The 14,399-nt window shown below is 41.7% G+C and overlaps 1 protein-coding gene across 1 annotated transcript in view; it reads right to left on the bottom strand.

The window, feature by feature from the left end:
- Positions 1–14,399, bottom strand: part of LOC118411873 — a 21,993-nt gene that overhangs the window by 3,604 nt on the left and 3,990 nt on the right. The window contains exons 5-16 of the mRNA XM_035814363.1: positions 13,969–14,119; positions 13,561–13,783; positions 12,835–13,053; positions 11,866–12,075; positions 11,505–11,688; positions 11,220–11,370; positions 6,801–7,023; positions 6,056–6,361; positions 5,181–5,504; positions 4,023–4,328; positions 1,950–2,168; positions 667–1,035 (exon numbers count right to left, since the gene is read on the bottom strand). Coding sequence (XP_035670256.1) covers positions 667–1,035; positions 1,950–2,168; positions 4,023–4,328; positions 5,181–5,504; positions 6,056–6,361; positions 6,801–7,023; positions 11,220–11,370; positions 11,505–11,688; positions 11,866–12,075; positions 12,835–13,053; positions 13,561–13,783; positions 13,969–14,119 — 2,885 coding nt within the window. The remainder of the gene's footprint in view (positions 1–666; positions 1,036–1,949; positions 2,169–4,022; positions 4,329–5,180; positions 5,505–6,055; positions 6,362–6,800; positions 7,024–11,219; positions 11,371–11,504; positions 11,689–11,865; positions 12,076–12,834; positions 13,054–13,560; positions 13,784–13,968; positions 14,120–14,399) is intronic.

The following is a 14,399-nucleotide window of genomic DNA, read 5'->3' as shown; positions in this document are numbered from 1 at the left end:
CTCTATGAATACAAACACGTGGTTCTCGTCACCTTCATGGAATTTTAAAACTACACGGAAGAGGTTCTCTCGTAGAGGACAAACAACCGGGCTGAACTAGCAGCTCTACGCCACCATTAATACAAAACATGGTTCCGTTACACGGACTATGGATGTAACGTTAAACATTTGGTTCACGTTACCCAAAACAAATCGGTCAGAGGGCTCTATACGGTAACAGAGAACTGCTTGAACAGCGCTGCACGGGCTATGAATGTAAACATTTGGTTCACGTCACCCAAAACAAATGTAACATGTGTTAATATCATTGGCACGATAGCACTCTTAAATTCAGGTAAATTTGAATTTTATAAGATTTGGATTGACATTTTGTATGGAAATTTTCCTGACGTTTGTAGTATCTGCTGTTCCTTAGATGTACAGGAATATCCTTTTGAAGCGCATCAGCTATTTGTAATATTTGTCATAAACTACTATAATTCTTGACGTACTTAATTTACATCAGGTCGTGATGGTAGTGAATTGATATATCATTATATCCTAGTTTTGCATCTGCTTGCCATTCTTGACCTTTCGAAAGTATGCATCTTAAACTACTAGTATCATTCGCAATGAAGTAACAAAAACATGGCAAAGCGTTAAGTGGCAACAAACCAAATTACACACCTGTGTCCCCGCAATACCCATAGCTGCAACTACGTCTGGGCAGCTTGTACACGTAGTACCCGGCACGGCACGCCTTCACCTGGATGGTTGCTGGGTACCTGCAGGAGTCACCGCTGTACCTGTAAGAGCACACCTGACGGGACACCTCTCCGTCGGCAGGTGTCGGGTGGGTTCCGTTCATCCATGTCGGATAAGTAGCGCCGCATGTGCTGGTTCTCCCGGGATTACGCGTTAGCATTTGGGACCCGGCCAAGCCCATGAAGCGGTACCACTCGCCGTTGAAGTTCCGGTCACAATGATAAGAGACACGACGTCCAACGTTCCGCCATGGTTCATTCAGCACTCGGTGCTGACCAGGACTACAAGGATCTGTAACACACATACATGTGCCGTTTTCATCCTCACAACTCTTCAAAGTTTCATCATTGGCATGGCTACAAAAATAAACCTGTTGTGAACTTTCTCTACATGACCCTTCGATTACCAAGTCAACAACATCCCTGAGTGATGGGAAATCGTAATACTTGTTTGGAATTTTGGACACACCTGTCTCTACACCCCGTCTCGATGTGTTATTTCGTCTTTTCAAACAATTTTTTGTAAATGTTTCAACAAGTTGAACGTTGTCACGGGAGCCACACAAGAAGCTATCCTTACTAGTTCCAAGAGTTGATATTTTAACGTCACCTGCAATTTTTGGATTTGGTGATTAGGTAGAGCGGTCACCATCTAGCTTTTAGAGGTATGTCTAGCAACTGTAGCAAAAGTCCTTGATGGCATTCCTACTGATAGAAACGGAGTCGAAAGAAGGTAAGATATGTACCATAAATTCCTGTGACAAAAAGAGACTCACCATTATCAGCAAATGTCGCCAAAGTTAACCCCAGGTTGGCTGTTGAAGACCAGGGAAAAGACGTAGTTATTGGTGTCGACGGACGTTGTGTTGTTTGACTTGCTGAAAGAACGAATTTACCCAACAGTTACTTTATACAACACTTTTTGAAGTAAAATTTACATATTTTTCATTTTCGCAAATAATATAATCCCAAATATCAAGGTACGTCAGGTTACCGTTAACCATCAACATCATTTAAGTACCCTTCAATCAGTAGAATTTAAGATCTTAGATGGAATAAAAGTGACAAACAAGCCCATATTCCTACCTCGATCGAACAACAAATGTAATCCCTACTCACTGATACAGACGACTCCGGCATCTTCATAGTGATCGCAGTTGTGACTGCCCCATCCATCGTGACTGCAGCTTTCCAAACTTGACTCACTCCCGCTGCAGCCCACCTCATCCAGCCAGACCCGGCCGCTCCCCCGACCGAAGGTGGAGCAACACGGCGCGGATTTGGCTCCAAGAAACCCCAGCTGGCGGCACACCACATCGGCGTCCCTCAGGCTCCAGTTATCATCACAGACCGTCCCCCACTGTCTGTTGTGGTTGATTTCCACTCTTCCCTCGTGGTCACCGGATCCACCAACAAGCCGTATGTCTAATGATAAGAAACCTCCAATTAGATGTGGACGTGGTGCTTGTACAGTGAAGGATTTGTGATGACAATTATGATTTCAACTAGGATTTTTCATAATCATATATACCCGACATAGTCAAACTATTGTTTGTTTGTTTGTTTTATTGGGATCTCCATTAGCGATACCACCGAAGTGGTACCGCTATTCTTCCTGGAGTCCGACACGTATAGATATATACAGTAAAACGAACATAATCAACAAAACTTATACAATTGGTAAACAGAAAAGTAACAAAATTAACTGAGTAACTTAAAGTGAACGTGAGAAATCAGAGGTCAAATTAAAGTCAGAAATATCGTCTGGGATTTGTAAGTAGAAAATAAATAGAAGTAATGATTAACAAAGCATAATTGACTTGAATGAACTAAATAAGCAGCTGGAAGTAATTACAAAACAAAGTAGTCGTGATGGTAAGAAATAATATAACGTACTTAACTGTCCACAACTGAAAATAATATCAATAATAACAAAATGAACCATGACTAACGCATTTACAAAAGGAACAGAATAATACTACTGAATAAAATACATGTAATAGAAAAGCAGCAGGTTATCATTATTTGTCCCATAGATATACTTAACAACATAAACTGTCTTGTCACCATGCTACCACCACGTGCTCAGTGGTGCTGTTTTGTTTTGTATACCCAATTTTTTATCATGTTCTTGAAATCTGCATAGTTCGTAGATGTTTCTCGGTAGTGTGTTATATGTCTTATTGCATCTGTACTGGAATGTCCTAGTGAGTGCTTTTGTCCTGGTTTTAGGTAGAGTGAACCCCCCCTTGTGTGAAAGTCTTGTGTTGTGGTTATGAGAGATGTTGGTTGTTCTGACCTTGTCATATATTCCTTGCGGTTCCTTAACTGACAGCATTTTATGAAAAGCACAGATAGTACTGGTGAATAATTTCTCTTTGACTGTTTGCCATCCTAGCCTGGAAAGTAGGTCGTCAGAACTGGTGAAAAGTGTAGAGTTGGTAGCAAGTCTGGCTGCACGGTTTTGCATGGTTTGCAGTTTATCTAATTGTGTCTGTGTAGTCGAAGAGAGGATAGGAGCACAATAATCTAGATGTGACAAAACAAGCGACTGTATCACAGTTTTTAATATGTCCATGCAGAGCTATCAGCACAAAAAGTTAGACAAACGTGTGAACAGAGCCAATTAAATGGTGAACACGGAAAGAAAAGTCATTTTCCATTAAGGAAAGTTTATGTCTGTGAATTATCTCCACATGTTCAATGCTATTCAAACTATCCTTAAACATTCGCATTATGAAAAAAGGAATTACTTTGGAAATAAGAGATTTTTTTTTGCAGATAGCATACGTACATACTGTTATGGCTTTTATTTTATTGCGATTTTATTTACTCTGTAAAAAAGAGATGAGACTCTGTTTCTTGATATCAGTCACTTCGACATTTGTGCATGTACCAAAATTGACGATATCTGGAACGGCACGAAAATTAGTACCGTTATGTAAAGACTCTTTTAAAATTATTTTTTTCAACAACACTTTGCTCGAAACCTCCAACTCGCCAGTTTTGTTTTTTTAGAGGAAAATGAAAAAAAGAAGTGCCATTGCCGGTCTGTCTCCTGACTGAGAGGTTCTGCACTTTGAGAAGAGTCTGGCGAATGGTTATATCGTTTTCCATCCACGAGATGCTTTAAGAGGTGCATTTTCATCCCATTGACACTATAAAATACCTCATTCGACCTTGCCAGACGGCAAAACTGATCAGCCAAACATCTTTGTCAGCATCTGTGACTGACACGCTTAAATCCAGAGAAACAAGACTGTCACAAATTCAACTTACCATTACAAACAACTCCAGCATCTTTATGATGACCGCAGTTATGTTTGCCCCATCCGCTGTGACTGCAGGTTTGTACACGTGACTCACTTCCGGTACACCCAATATCATCCAGCCAGATCGGCCCGGTTCCCTGCCCGAAGGAAGCCCCAGTTGTTGCCTGCTCAGCACCAGACAACCCCAGCTGACGGCACACCACCTCGGCGTCAGTCTGTCCCCAGGCATCGTCACAGACCGTCCCCCATTGTCCGTTGTGGAAAACTTCCACCCTTCCCTCGCGGTCCACAGTTCCGCCTGCCAGTCGGAGATCTTGTGGGAATAGAGAGAAGTAAAAGATAAAAGACAGTAGGCTCCGTACTTGTTTTTGTTTCCATGCTGTTGTTTTTTCGGTGTGGACAGGTTCCTTGTTAACAGTAGAGACAGAGTTTAAGAGTTTAAAGAGCTTAGTGACTGAAATTGTGACATAGTTTTGTAATGGCTGTATGGAAAATTGAATAAAAACACCTGGAAACAAATTGCTAGTGCCATGGCAGGCGGCGAAACCTATCAGCCAAGCTACATGTCTTGTACAGTCAAACCTGCTCAAGCGACCACCTCTTCTCAGCGATCACCTGGCTATTACGACCGCTTTTTCGGTCCCGATTTTTTTCCCATTGACGTAAGATTTAAGCGACCTTTTCTCAACGACCACCTGGCCAACGCGATCGCGACCTCCAAAAATTGGGACCGCACATGACCAAATTCCTGCCCATAACGATCGCGTCATTTTTAACCTTGAGGTGTCATCTATTTTCGTTGATAACAGGGGCCGAAATTGGCTAGTTTGTGCCGAAATTGGCCAGTTTGCGTTGGATTTTGACTGGTCTTTGTGAGTGCTTTTGTCCAACAAATTACTGTACATTCACCCGTGGGTACGTACGCTATCCGGACATCACGGCAGGCATTGAATTCGAAAGGTACACCGAACAGTACTTTATACTATGCATCGGGCATGTTGTGAGTCGATACTCGTCTCAGCGACCACCTGTCTAAATTAACCGCTTTTGTCCGGTCCCGTGTGTGGTCGTCTTGGGCAGGTTTGACTGTATCTATTTCTCTGTCAGCATATATGACTTACACACTTAAATCTCTATTACCAAGGAATAAATTCGACTTTAATACCATTGCAAACAACTCCAGCATCTTCATGATGTCCGCAGTAAGGAGTATTGCCCCATCCATTGTGACTGCAGTTTTGCAGACGTGACTCACTCCCGATGCACCTGACCCGAGTCAACCAGATCTGCCCGGTTCCCTGACCGAAGGAAGCCCGAGATGTCGCTCGCTCAGCACCAGGGAACCCCAGCTGACAGCACACCACCTCGGCGTCAGTCTGTCCCCACCAGTCGTCACAGATCGTCCCCCATTGTCCGTCGTGGTAGACTTCCACCCTTCCCTCGTGTTCCCCGGATCCACCAACAAGTCGGATATCTGGGGAGTGCGGAACTGATGCAAAATGCTCCAGTTTTAATATCCATTAGCAGTTTGCCAACATCTCATTTTGAAGATGCCACATTTCCTCTTCAGTACCAAAGATGGTTTACTATTGAAATAGACCTTCGACCCTCGAAAACCACAAAACATGGAGATTCATCGACAACTTGTGTTATGCCGTCTATGGGACAACAGAAACATAACCTTCTTGACAAAGTCAGCACTAAGCGAGAATTACATTCAACAAAGTAGCTGCTTGTCACATTGCATAAGATCTAACAAACCAAGAAATGTATTGAACGTGTTGCAGAAATGTTGAAAACCAATAATTACGATTCGGTAAATGTAAAGATTTCGGCAGATCTGAGTGATTAATCGTTCAATTTCTGTACTAACCCTTTAAATTATTTCTTCCGTAGAGGAAAGTGCCTGTGTTGTATTTTAAAAATTTTCAATACGAAACAGTAAATTACTTCAAAATACATACATTCGAGTATTTACTTCTGGGCATCTAAGACATACACACTTTAGTCCCTCGAAGCAAGGCAACAAATTCCACTTACCATTGCAGACAACTCCAGCATCTTTATGATGTCCGCAGTTATGGCTGCCCCATCCCCTGTGACTGCAGGTTTGCAGACGTGACTCAGTCCCGGTACACCCAACATCATCCAGCCAGATCTGTCCGGTACCCTGTCCAAAGGAGGCAAGAGTTGTTGCCCGCTCAGCACCAGGGAACCCCAGCTGGCGACACACCACCTCGGCGTCTGGTTGTGTCCAACTGTCGTCACAGACCGTCCCCCACTGCTCGTTGTGGTAGACTTCCACCCTTCCCTCGTGGTCACCAGATCCACCGACCAGCCGGATATCTGAGGCAACACGGAGGACTTAGGTATGAAGTGAGCAATTGATGCAAGATGCTTTTTATATCCGTGAGCGTTTTGCCAACAATCAAAGTAAGAGTAACATCTCATTTTGAAGATGTCACATTTCTGCTTCAGTACCGTAGAGGGTTTATTATTGATATAGACCTTTGTCCTCTCGAAAACCACAAAACATGGAAATCCATCGACTTGTCGTTGTTTTGTTGTGTACAGAAAGACAGAAACAAGGGACACTAAAAAGATAACCTTCTTGACAAAAATTACACTATAAATTATTATATATACCGCTCTGCCTTAGACCTAACAAGCCAAGAATGTTTTGAACGAATGTCGAAAAAGAAAGTCAATACGATTTGGTACATGTAAAGAAGTCGCGATCAGCAGATCATCTGAGTGTAATTAAATGTTCCATTTCTGTTCTAACCGTTGCAGACAGCCCGGGCAATCCGACTAATGTATTGAGCCATGGCGTCAAAGGCAGCCAGCTCAAACACACGGGCTGGTTTGTTGTTGGTAATCTCCAGTAGTTCCGAATGGTCAAAGCTGCCCACACCAATGGCGAACACGGTCACTTGGTCCGCGGCCAGAGCCTGGGCAGCCGCCACCACGCTGTCAGATGCCTTTCCGTCCGTCAGAACTATCATAATCTGGAAGAGTAAAACTTACAGTGAATTCGATTCTAATTCGCTAGTCTCATTGCTGGCATTATAACTAACAGTGCTGGCTGTATACCGTCTCAGGTTACTCTGTTGACTTAAGATGGCCCAGGGCATATGAGCACTACTTTCAAAGTCCTGTAGGAAAATTGTCATAACTCCGTCATAGAAGCTTGAAAATGCCTCAAATCTGGTGTATACGAAAAACACAACTATAAGAATGCAAACATGAGTCATTTATGAAGTTACATACTCTGAATTTTGAGATATTACAATTTATTATGATGTATAATTTTTCCAACAAAATGAAGTCTAGAAAACCATTCCCAACGCGCAAATTAAATGAATTTTTTTTAGTACATACTGACATATGTTCCCTTTCAGAACTAGTGAGATTTATTGAGAAACATGTTCCTGCTCTGTGAAAAATATTGATTTTTTTACATTTATGCATATAATTTTAGGGTACCTTTTTCTATAATCACCTTATAACTCAAAACAAAGACCATGTACAATATATTCAACTACACCTGAGTGTAGAACAGGACATTTCCAACGATTTAATTTCCTTTTCAATCATTCTAAGTCATTGCTACCATTTTCTACAAAGGTTTGAAGTTTGTACCATCAATTTTTACCCTGTAAGCCATGTTTTAGTAAATCTGCCCATCACTCAACGTGACAGGTCGTAATTAGCACCTCCATGGGAAGGAATTAGCTGTAATTTGCACTTGTGCCATGACAAAAGAACCAAGGTTTATTGTTATGCGTAGACTAGTCTGTTGGTATAAACAGTTGTTTTGTAGCAAGATTATTATGCTCATAGAACGAGAAAAGTTTTAGGCAGTCTTAGAGAATCAGTCTCTCTATTTACGTTGGAGATGGATTCTACAAGATGCACATCCAGAAAGCCGTACAAAATGTAAAAGTAGGGTTCAAGCGCCACCAACTGGGCCGGGCATTTTGGCCCCGCAGCGCGGCTTTGAATCCCTGGTGTCAAGAGACTGTACTATTCGGCTGGTTCGCGATTTTCAACTTTTAGCTACGTTTTCATGCGCCGGGCAAGGGGTTTTGCCGAAGGAGCTTGGTTTGCCGAGGAAGGGAGTTTGCCGTGGCATAAGATAGCATCATTAGCTTGGGAAGGAAGGCGGAGGCTAATGAAACTCCTCACTAATACTATCTTATGCTACCGCAAGTTCTGCTTGGAGATAAGTTATATAGCTCAGATATATATAAAAAACCCCTTGCTCAATACATTACAACCTCCTTGACTCAATACTGCCAAACTGGGGTATGAAATGACGCGATTTTGGTCCAACAATTTTTTCGAACGCTCCATAATAGAACAGAGAGCCAAATTCTGTGCTTTGAGAAGTAAGACATAATACGGGCTGCTATAGTTTGCATGAAATAGTGTATAAAACTGACCATGAGAACAACAAATCATTAGAGAATACTATGCAATCTACAGCCATAATGATTCTGGCCTGTCGCCATGTTTGTTATCATTACTGATTAGAATGTTTGTTTAGGGCTGTCAGAGTAAAATTGCCCATGATGAAAAGAATTTGAAATCCACCCAAATGCATGTACAGTATACTTCGATGTGTAAACTTTTGTAGAAAAACGTGAAAAAAGTGACATTGGTCTCCTCCTTCTATATTTCCCCCAAGACAATTGTACATAAGTTATTTGGAGGTTGGTCCAGGCAGACAACCATATATATGATCTATTCCGACAAAGGAAAATAGCCACACTAATTCAACTCGTATGTTCTTTTCTTTTTATAGCTAGAATCCTGTGCTTCCCTTATCAGAAACGCCCATGTTGGTGAAATGCCCTTTCCCCGACTGTTATATTGGGCAAAAAAGTCTGGTCATTTAGGTCATCCGGGAGTTTATATAGAAATATATAGGGTGTCTTCTATCTAATGTGTTTATGTTGTGCTGTGCTCTTTTGCAGTTTACCTGAAGCACTTCAAGTATGATGCATAACATTTTTGATAAATGTTTATAGAGCAGCGGGAGTGGTTAAAACTTTCAGAAGCATGTCAAATACTTCAAACATCTATCTGAGTATGAGACTGTGATTTTTTCCCCATCTTTTGTATGGGTTAGATTGTAGCTCTCCCTGGTTGTGAAGAAGGTACTTTTTGTTTGTCGTTCACACCCGGACAGAGACAAAAGACCAGACTACACATACGCCGTGGCAAATACAACTTTTACAATGGCTGCCCCTGCTGAAATTTAGGATTGAACAAAGAAGCTTCCATGTTTGCTGTGATTGACAAACTCAATAGTGTCATATTCAAGTGTCAAATTTATGGTTAAAGAAAATGAATCAATAAGAAAAAAGAAATGACGATTAGAAAATAGAATGAAAGTTAATCAAAGCGCGTGCATTCCCATATCCCCATCCAGCGTTTCACAGATGTGTATTGTTTCTTGTTTTGTCGAAATCATTAGTGGCCATGAACCAGTATTCTGTATGTATAAACACACGACTGTCTTGTCCTTTCCTTTGCACTTCCTCAGATTTTAGATATTGAGTGCGAGCAATTACCTCACCAGGACAGATTAGCGCCTGATTGGGATGCAAAGTGAAGGCGGGACACTGGGCGGCAATTATCACTCAAACTACTGCATATTTACAAGCTATATACTGGCACTTGGCTCATTTCAATATCCAAGTACCTAATAATCATATTTAAATGAGATATCTGGCAAGGCAGGCCTGGGCAATCTTAAGTGAATGGAGTACCTTTTGTTTGTTTTAACCCTATTCAGACGGGGGAGGGGGGCTTTTGAGGCCTGCGGCAACTTTCATGTCGCATAGCGCCATTATGCAAGAGCGACCAAATTTGGTAAAATTTCCTCAAATTCATTTGGCAGCAATCTCACAAAGTTTGCAAAATGCTTAATTCTTTTCGTGTTGCCATGGCTTAGTGCCGTTTGTTGACAGGCATTCTTGACGAAAAACGCTAATTTCTGTTCCAACAATACATTTTTCACGTTTATTTGCTATTATACTGCTAGTTTCTTACACAGATAAACCTTGTATTATCTAGAAAATATTCAATAATTACATATGAATAATAATGCTTATTTGATGACGCCATCGGCCCAAATCGAAAATGGTCATATGACCAGATGAAGAATTCTGCTTATCATTCTTTAGAATTTGCAAAAACGTTTAAATGAACGTTTATTTTCAGACGTTTCGGATAGTATCCACTATTCTTCGTCAGTGACACTAAAGAAACTGATTTTTTATACCCTAACTATGAATGAAGACAACTTTAGATGTCCAATCGGAGACATTGTAAGACAAATCAAGCTGAAAACAATTTGGATTCTAACAGCAAACAAAGGTAGGGCAAAGTCAAGCTGAAGACAATTTGGATTTCAATGGGAAACAAAGCTTAGACACAGTTAATTAAATGAGTCAATGATTTGTGTTACAATGTCTCCGATTGGATATCTAAAATTGTCTGCAGTCATAGTTAGGGTATAAAAGATCAGTTTCTTCCAGATCTCTTCAGTGTCACTGACGAAGGAAACTGGATACTATCCGAAACGTCTGACCGTTTCTAAAACCATATCCAGTTGCTTGATTAACCATTGTTTGGCGTATCTTATTACCTGGTTGTCTAACCTATATCGACGTAACGTTTATTTTCATTGTAGTTTGCAATTATTTGCTTGAAAATGTATTTTTTTTTAATTCAAGGTGGTTGACATTAGATGGCGAAGCCCAACTGGTATCTTAGATATGCATGACCTTGCCGTCATTGGTATTGTGATTGGCAACACAAGTCGTAACAGACATTATCATTCTGTTATCTGCACTTGCTGTAACATTTTTGTACCTTACACCTTTTGTACTTTACACCTTGACGCTTTCTGGGAATACCCATTTCCATGGTATCAGCAAATACAACCGAATCGATGACGTCATATTGACGTCATAGTATGTAACTATGGCGTGAAAGTTCTAAAAAATCTCTTTATATTGTGTTTACATCATTCTTTGAATGATTGTTGTTCATATGATGAATCGTTTAAGAGTTACAGGAGTTAGTAGGGGCGGGCCTAAAACGCCAATTGACAAAAAATGCCAGTCTGAATAGGGTTAAATGCATTCAGTTTACATAGTCGTAATACTGCCAAGTATCTAGATTTTAGTACCCTTGAGACAGGTGCTGGCCTCCAGGCGGCGTTCTGCCGTGCGTACTCCATCGCAGCTCCGGTGTTGGTGCCTCCTCCCTGGCGCGTCATGGTGTTGATGGCGCTGACGAAAGATGCCTCATCAGGATGGTCTCCCAGGTTACACTCCAATCTGGATTGTCAATTTGAAATATGTTATGACCTGTCACAATTCATCAATTCCCCACTACCAGGGCATGTAGTCATTGGCAGAATTTTACTAGCTTGTCGGCTTTGTACTTTTAAAAAGCACATAAAAATACTCACGAGCTGGTAGTTGAGTATTGGAGCACGCCAACTCTAGTGTCAGATAAACCGATGGTGAAAGCGCTGACCACTGCCACAACAAACTGTTTGACTGTGTCGAAGTCTGAAACGCTGACGCTGCCAGATCCGTCCAGAACGAAGAACAGGTCTGACGTTACAGCACACGGATCAGGTATCGGGAACGCTGCTGAATAGGCAAATATTGTAAACATCGATGATTCTTGAACCTTCTGTCAGAAGTGTTTTTATTATAGAATTCAGGTTGTGTTTATAAAAGCTGTAATTTCTATACCTTTCTTCATCCGTAAATACCTCGCAATAAAGAGGAGCGCGATCAAGATTATATGAAACGTGAACCCACCATTTGTAGTCAGTTGATCTTCGGTTGTCTGGGGAACGCTTGTTGACAAAGTTGTCAGTAACGTTGTTTGCTCGGTTGTCTGCAACGTTGTTTGCTTGGTTGTTAGTAACGTTGTTTGCTCGGTTGTTAGTAACGTTGTTTGCTCGGTTGTTAGTAACGTTGTTTGCTCGGTTGTTAGTAACGTTGTTTGCTCGGTTGGAATCCAGGGTGCTGCATAAAAGTCACCAAGTTTCGTTACTTCTAGATACACATTACGGCGTGTAGTTTGCGTGAATGTGAAGAAGAAACAAGTACTTGCTATATAAAAGATATCTTTGTAACATATATACTGTTGCGTGTATTGTGAAGCTGTGTACATGTATTTTTTAGAAAGAATACACCATTACTACCACTACTACTACTACTACTACTACTACTACATACAAAGGTACCAAAACGTGCAAAACTACTAGTATGTTACAAGTCAGCTGAACGTTCGGCAACGTCAATCAGTTCCCTCCCTTCAAGCTCCAATAATCTTTATTCAATTGCACGTTCTTGCTCATATGGGCTAAATACTGTAGTTACATGAAAAGTTTCTGTAAACAATCGTTACAGTGTCAATGGGCCGGAGAAACAAATCAACCAACGCTCTACTACATTAGTTCTACTTATCTCGTTTACAAAATAGTCAAATATCTAATGCTATACTATTATTACATCTTTCATTTACATGTCTCTTTCCTCTTATTAAAACAAGTGTATACGGATCCATAGAGTGTTTGTAGTGCAATGTTGTCAGATGGTGTCATCATCAACTGAAATGAACCGCTACGCCACATGTATCAAACTGCCATCGAAAATCACTAGCATTCGAAAAATACAAGATAATATATTTCTCACCAGAACAGACGACTCCGGCATCTTCATGATGCCCGCAGTTATGAGAGCCCCATCCACCATGGCTGCAGCTTTGCAGACGTGACTCACTCCCGCTGCACTGTACATCATCCAGCCAGATCTGTCCAGTTCCCTGACCGAAGGAGGCGCAACATGGCGCCGATTCAGCCCCAGAGAACCCCAGCTGACGGCACACCACCTCGGCGTCCCTCAGGCTCCAACTGTCGTCACAGACCGTCCCCCATTGTCCGTTGTGGTAAAGTTCCACCCTTCCCTCGTGGTCACCGGATCCACCAGCCAGTCGTATGTCTGACGGTAAAAGAAGCAAAATGTAATGGTCGTAGTCTAACATGTGTTTTAATCAGACCATGTACATGTAGACGAAAAAAGACAAAGGAACGAAGGAAATGCATTTCCAGCAAGTAGGAAACGAAAGACAAAAAGTCAAAATGAAAAAAGCTTTGCATAATACAAGATATAAAACAGCTTTAGAAGCTGCCTGTTTCTTTGATGACAACGTTAAGCAGCCAATAAAGGGTAGTATATTTGACAAAACGTTAAGTGTTTAAGCCATGGAGATCTTCAATTTTCATTGCCTACAATGCGCTACTTGCCCATTGTGTATGTCAATTGGTTGTTTGGTTCATTTCGTATCATAGTTGTAGTCGTTTTTTTTTACACAAACAAATGTCCAAAAATGCAGGCAACGGGAGATGTATTTCATATGTAATCATTTTCACATCATTTTACTTTATCAAGCCGACAGCAATTAGCAATATTAAAATCTCAAGTATTCCCCCATGGCCTTTCACTAACCGTTGCAGACGGCGCGAACAATCCGGTTGATGCTCTGTGCCAGGCCGGTAAAGTCAGCCAGCTCAAACACTCGGCCTGGTTTGTTGTTGGTAATCTCCAGTAGTTCCGAGTGGTCAAAGCTGCCCACACCGATGGCGAACACGGTCACTTGGTCCGCGGCCAGAGCCTGGGCAGCCGCCACCACGCTGTCAGATGACTGTCCGTCGGTCAGAACTATCATGATCTGAAAAAAAGGGAAAGCTCTGTCTATAGGAGATTTTTTTTCGGTGACATAATGGCTATAACTTTTGTTTACAATGCTATTTGTCACCGCCTTGAATACATTTTACGCTGTACGTATCCTCGTTCAACCTTTAATACCATGGTTGACTTTGGTGCATTTCATTGTAAACTCATAAAATCTTGTACCTTTGGGACAGGTGCAGGTCTCCATGCCGCATTTTGCCGTGCGTACTCCATCGCAGCTCCGGTATTGGTGCCTCCTCCCTGGCGCGTCATGGTGTTGATGGCGCTGACGAAAGATGCCTCATCAGGATGGTCTCCCAGGTTACACCCTAATCTGATTTGTCAATTCAAAATACGTCAGACAGTCAGTACTTCTAGAATACTAGTAAATGGGTGTCGACAGAATTTTACTAGTCTTGCGCCGGAGTAACTTTGAGTATTATTATGACAATCATGCATCTCTTACGTGTTGCGATCTGAGTATTGGAGCACGCCAACTCTAGTGTCAGCTAAACCGATGGTGAAAGCGCTGACCACTGCCACAACAAACTGTTTGACTGTATGGAAGTCTGAAACGCTGACGCTGCCGGATCCGTCCAGAACGAAGAACAGGT

This window comes from Branchiostoma floridae, chromosome 3 (assembly GCF_000003815.2).
Source record: "Branchiostoma floridae strain S238N-H82 chromosome 3, Bfl_VNyyK, whole genome shotgun sequence".
In the NCBI taxonomy this organism is placed as follows: domain Eukaryota; kingdom Metazoa; phylum Chordata; class Leptocardii; order Amphioxiformes; family Branchiostomatidae; genus Branchiostoma; species Branchiostoma floridae.
Note: the sequence above shows the minus strand (reverse complement) of the source record. Positions and strands in the feature narration are given on the sequence as shown.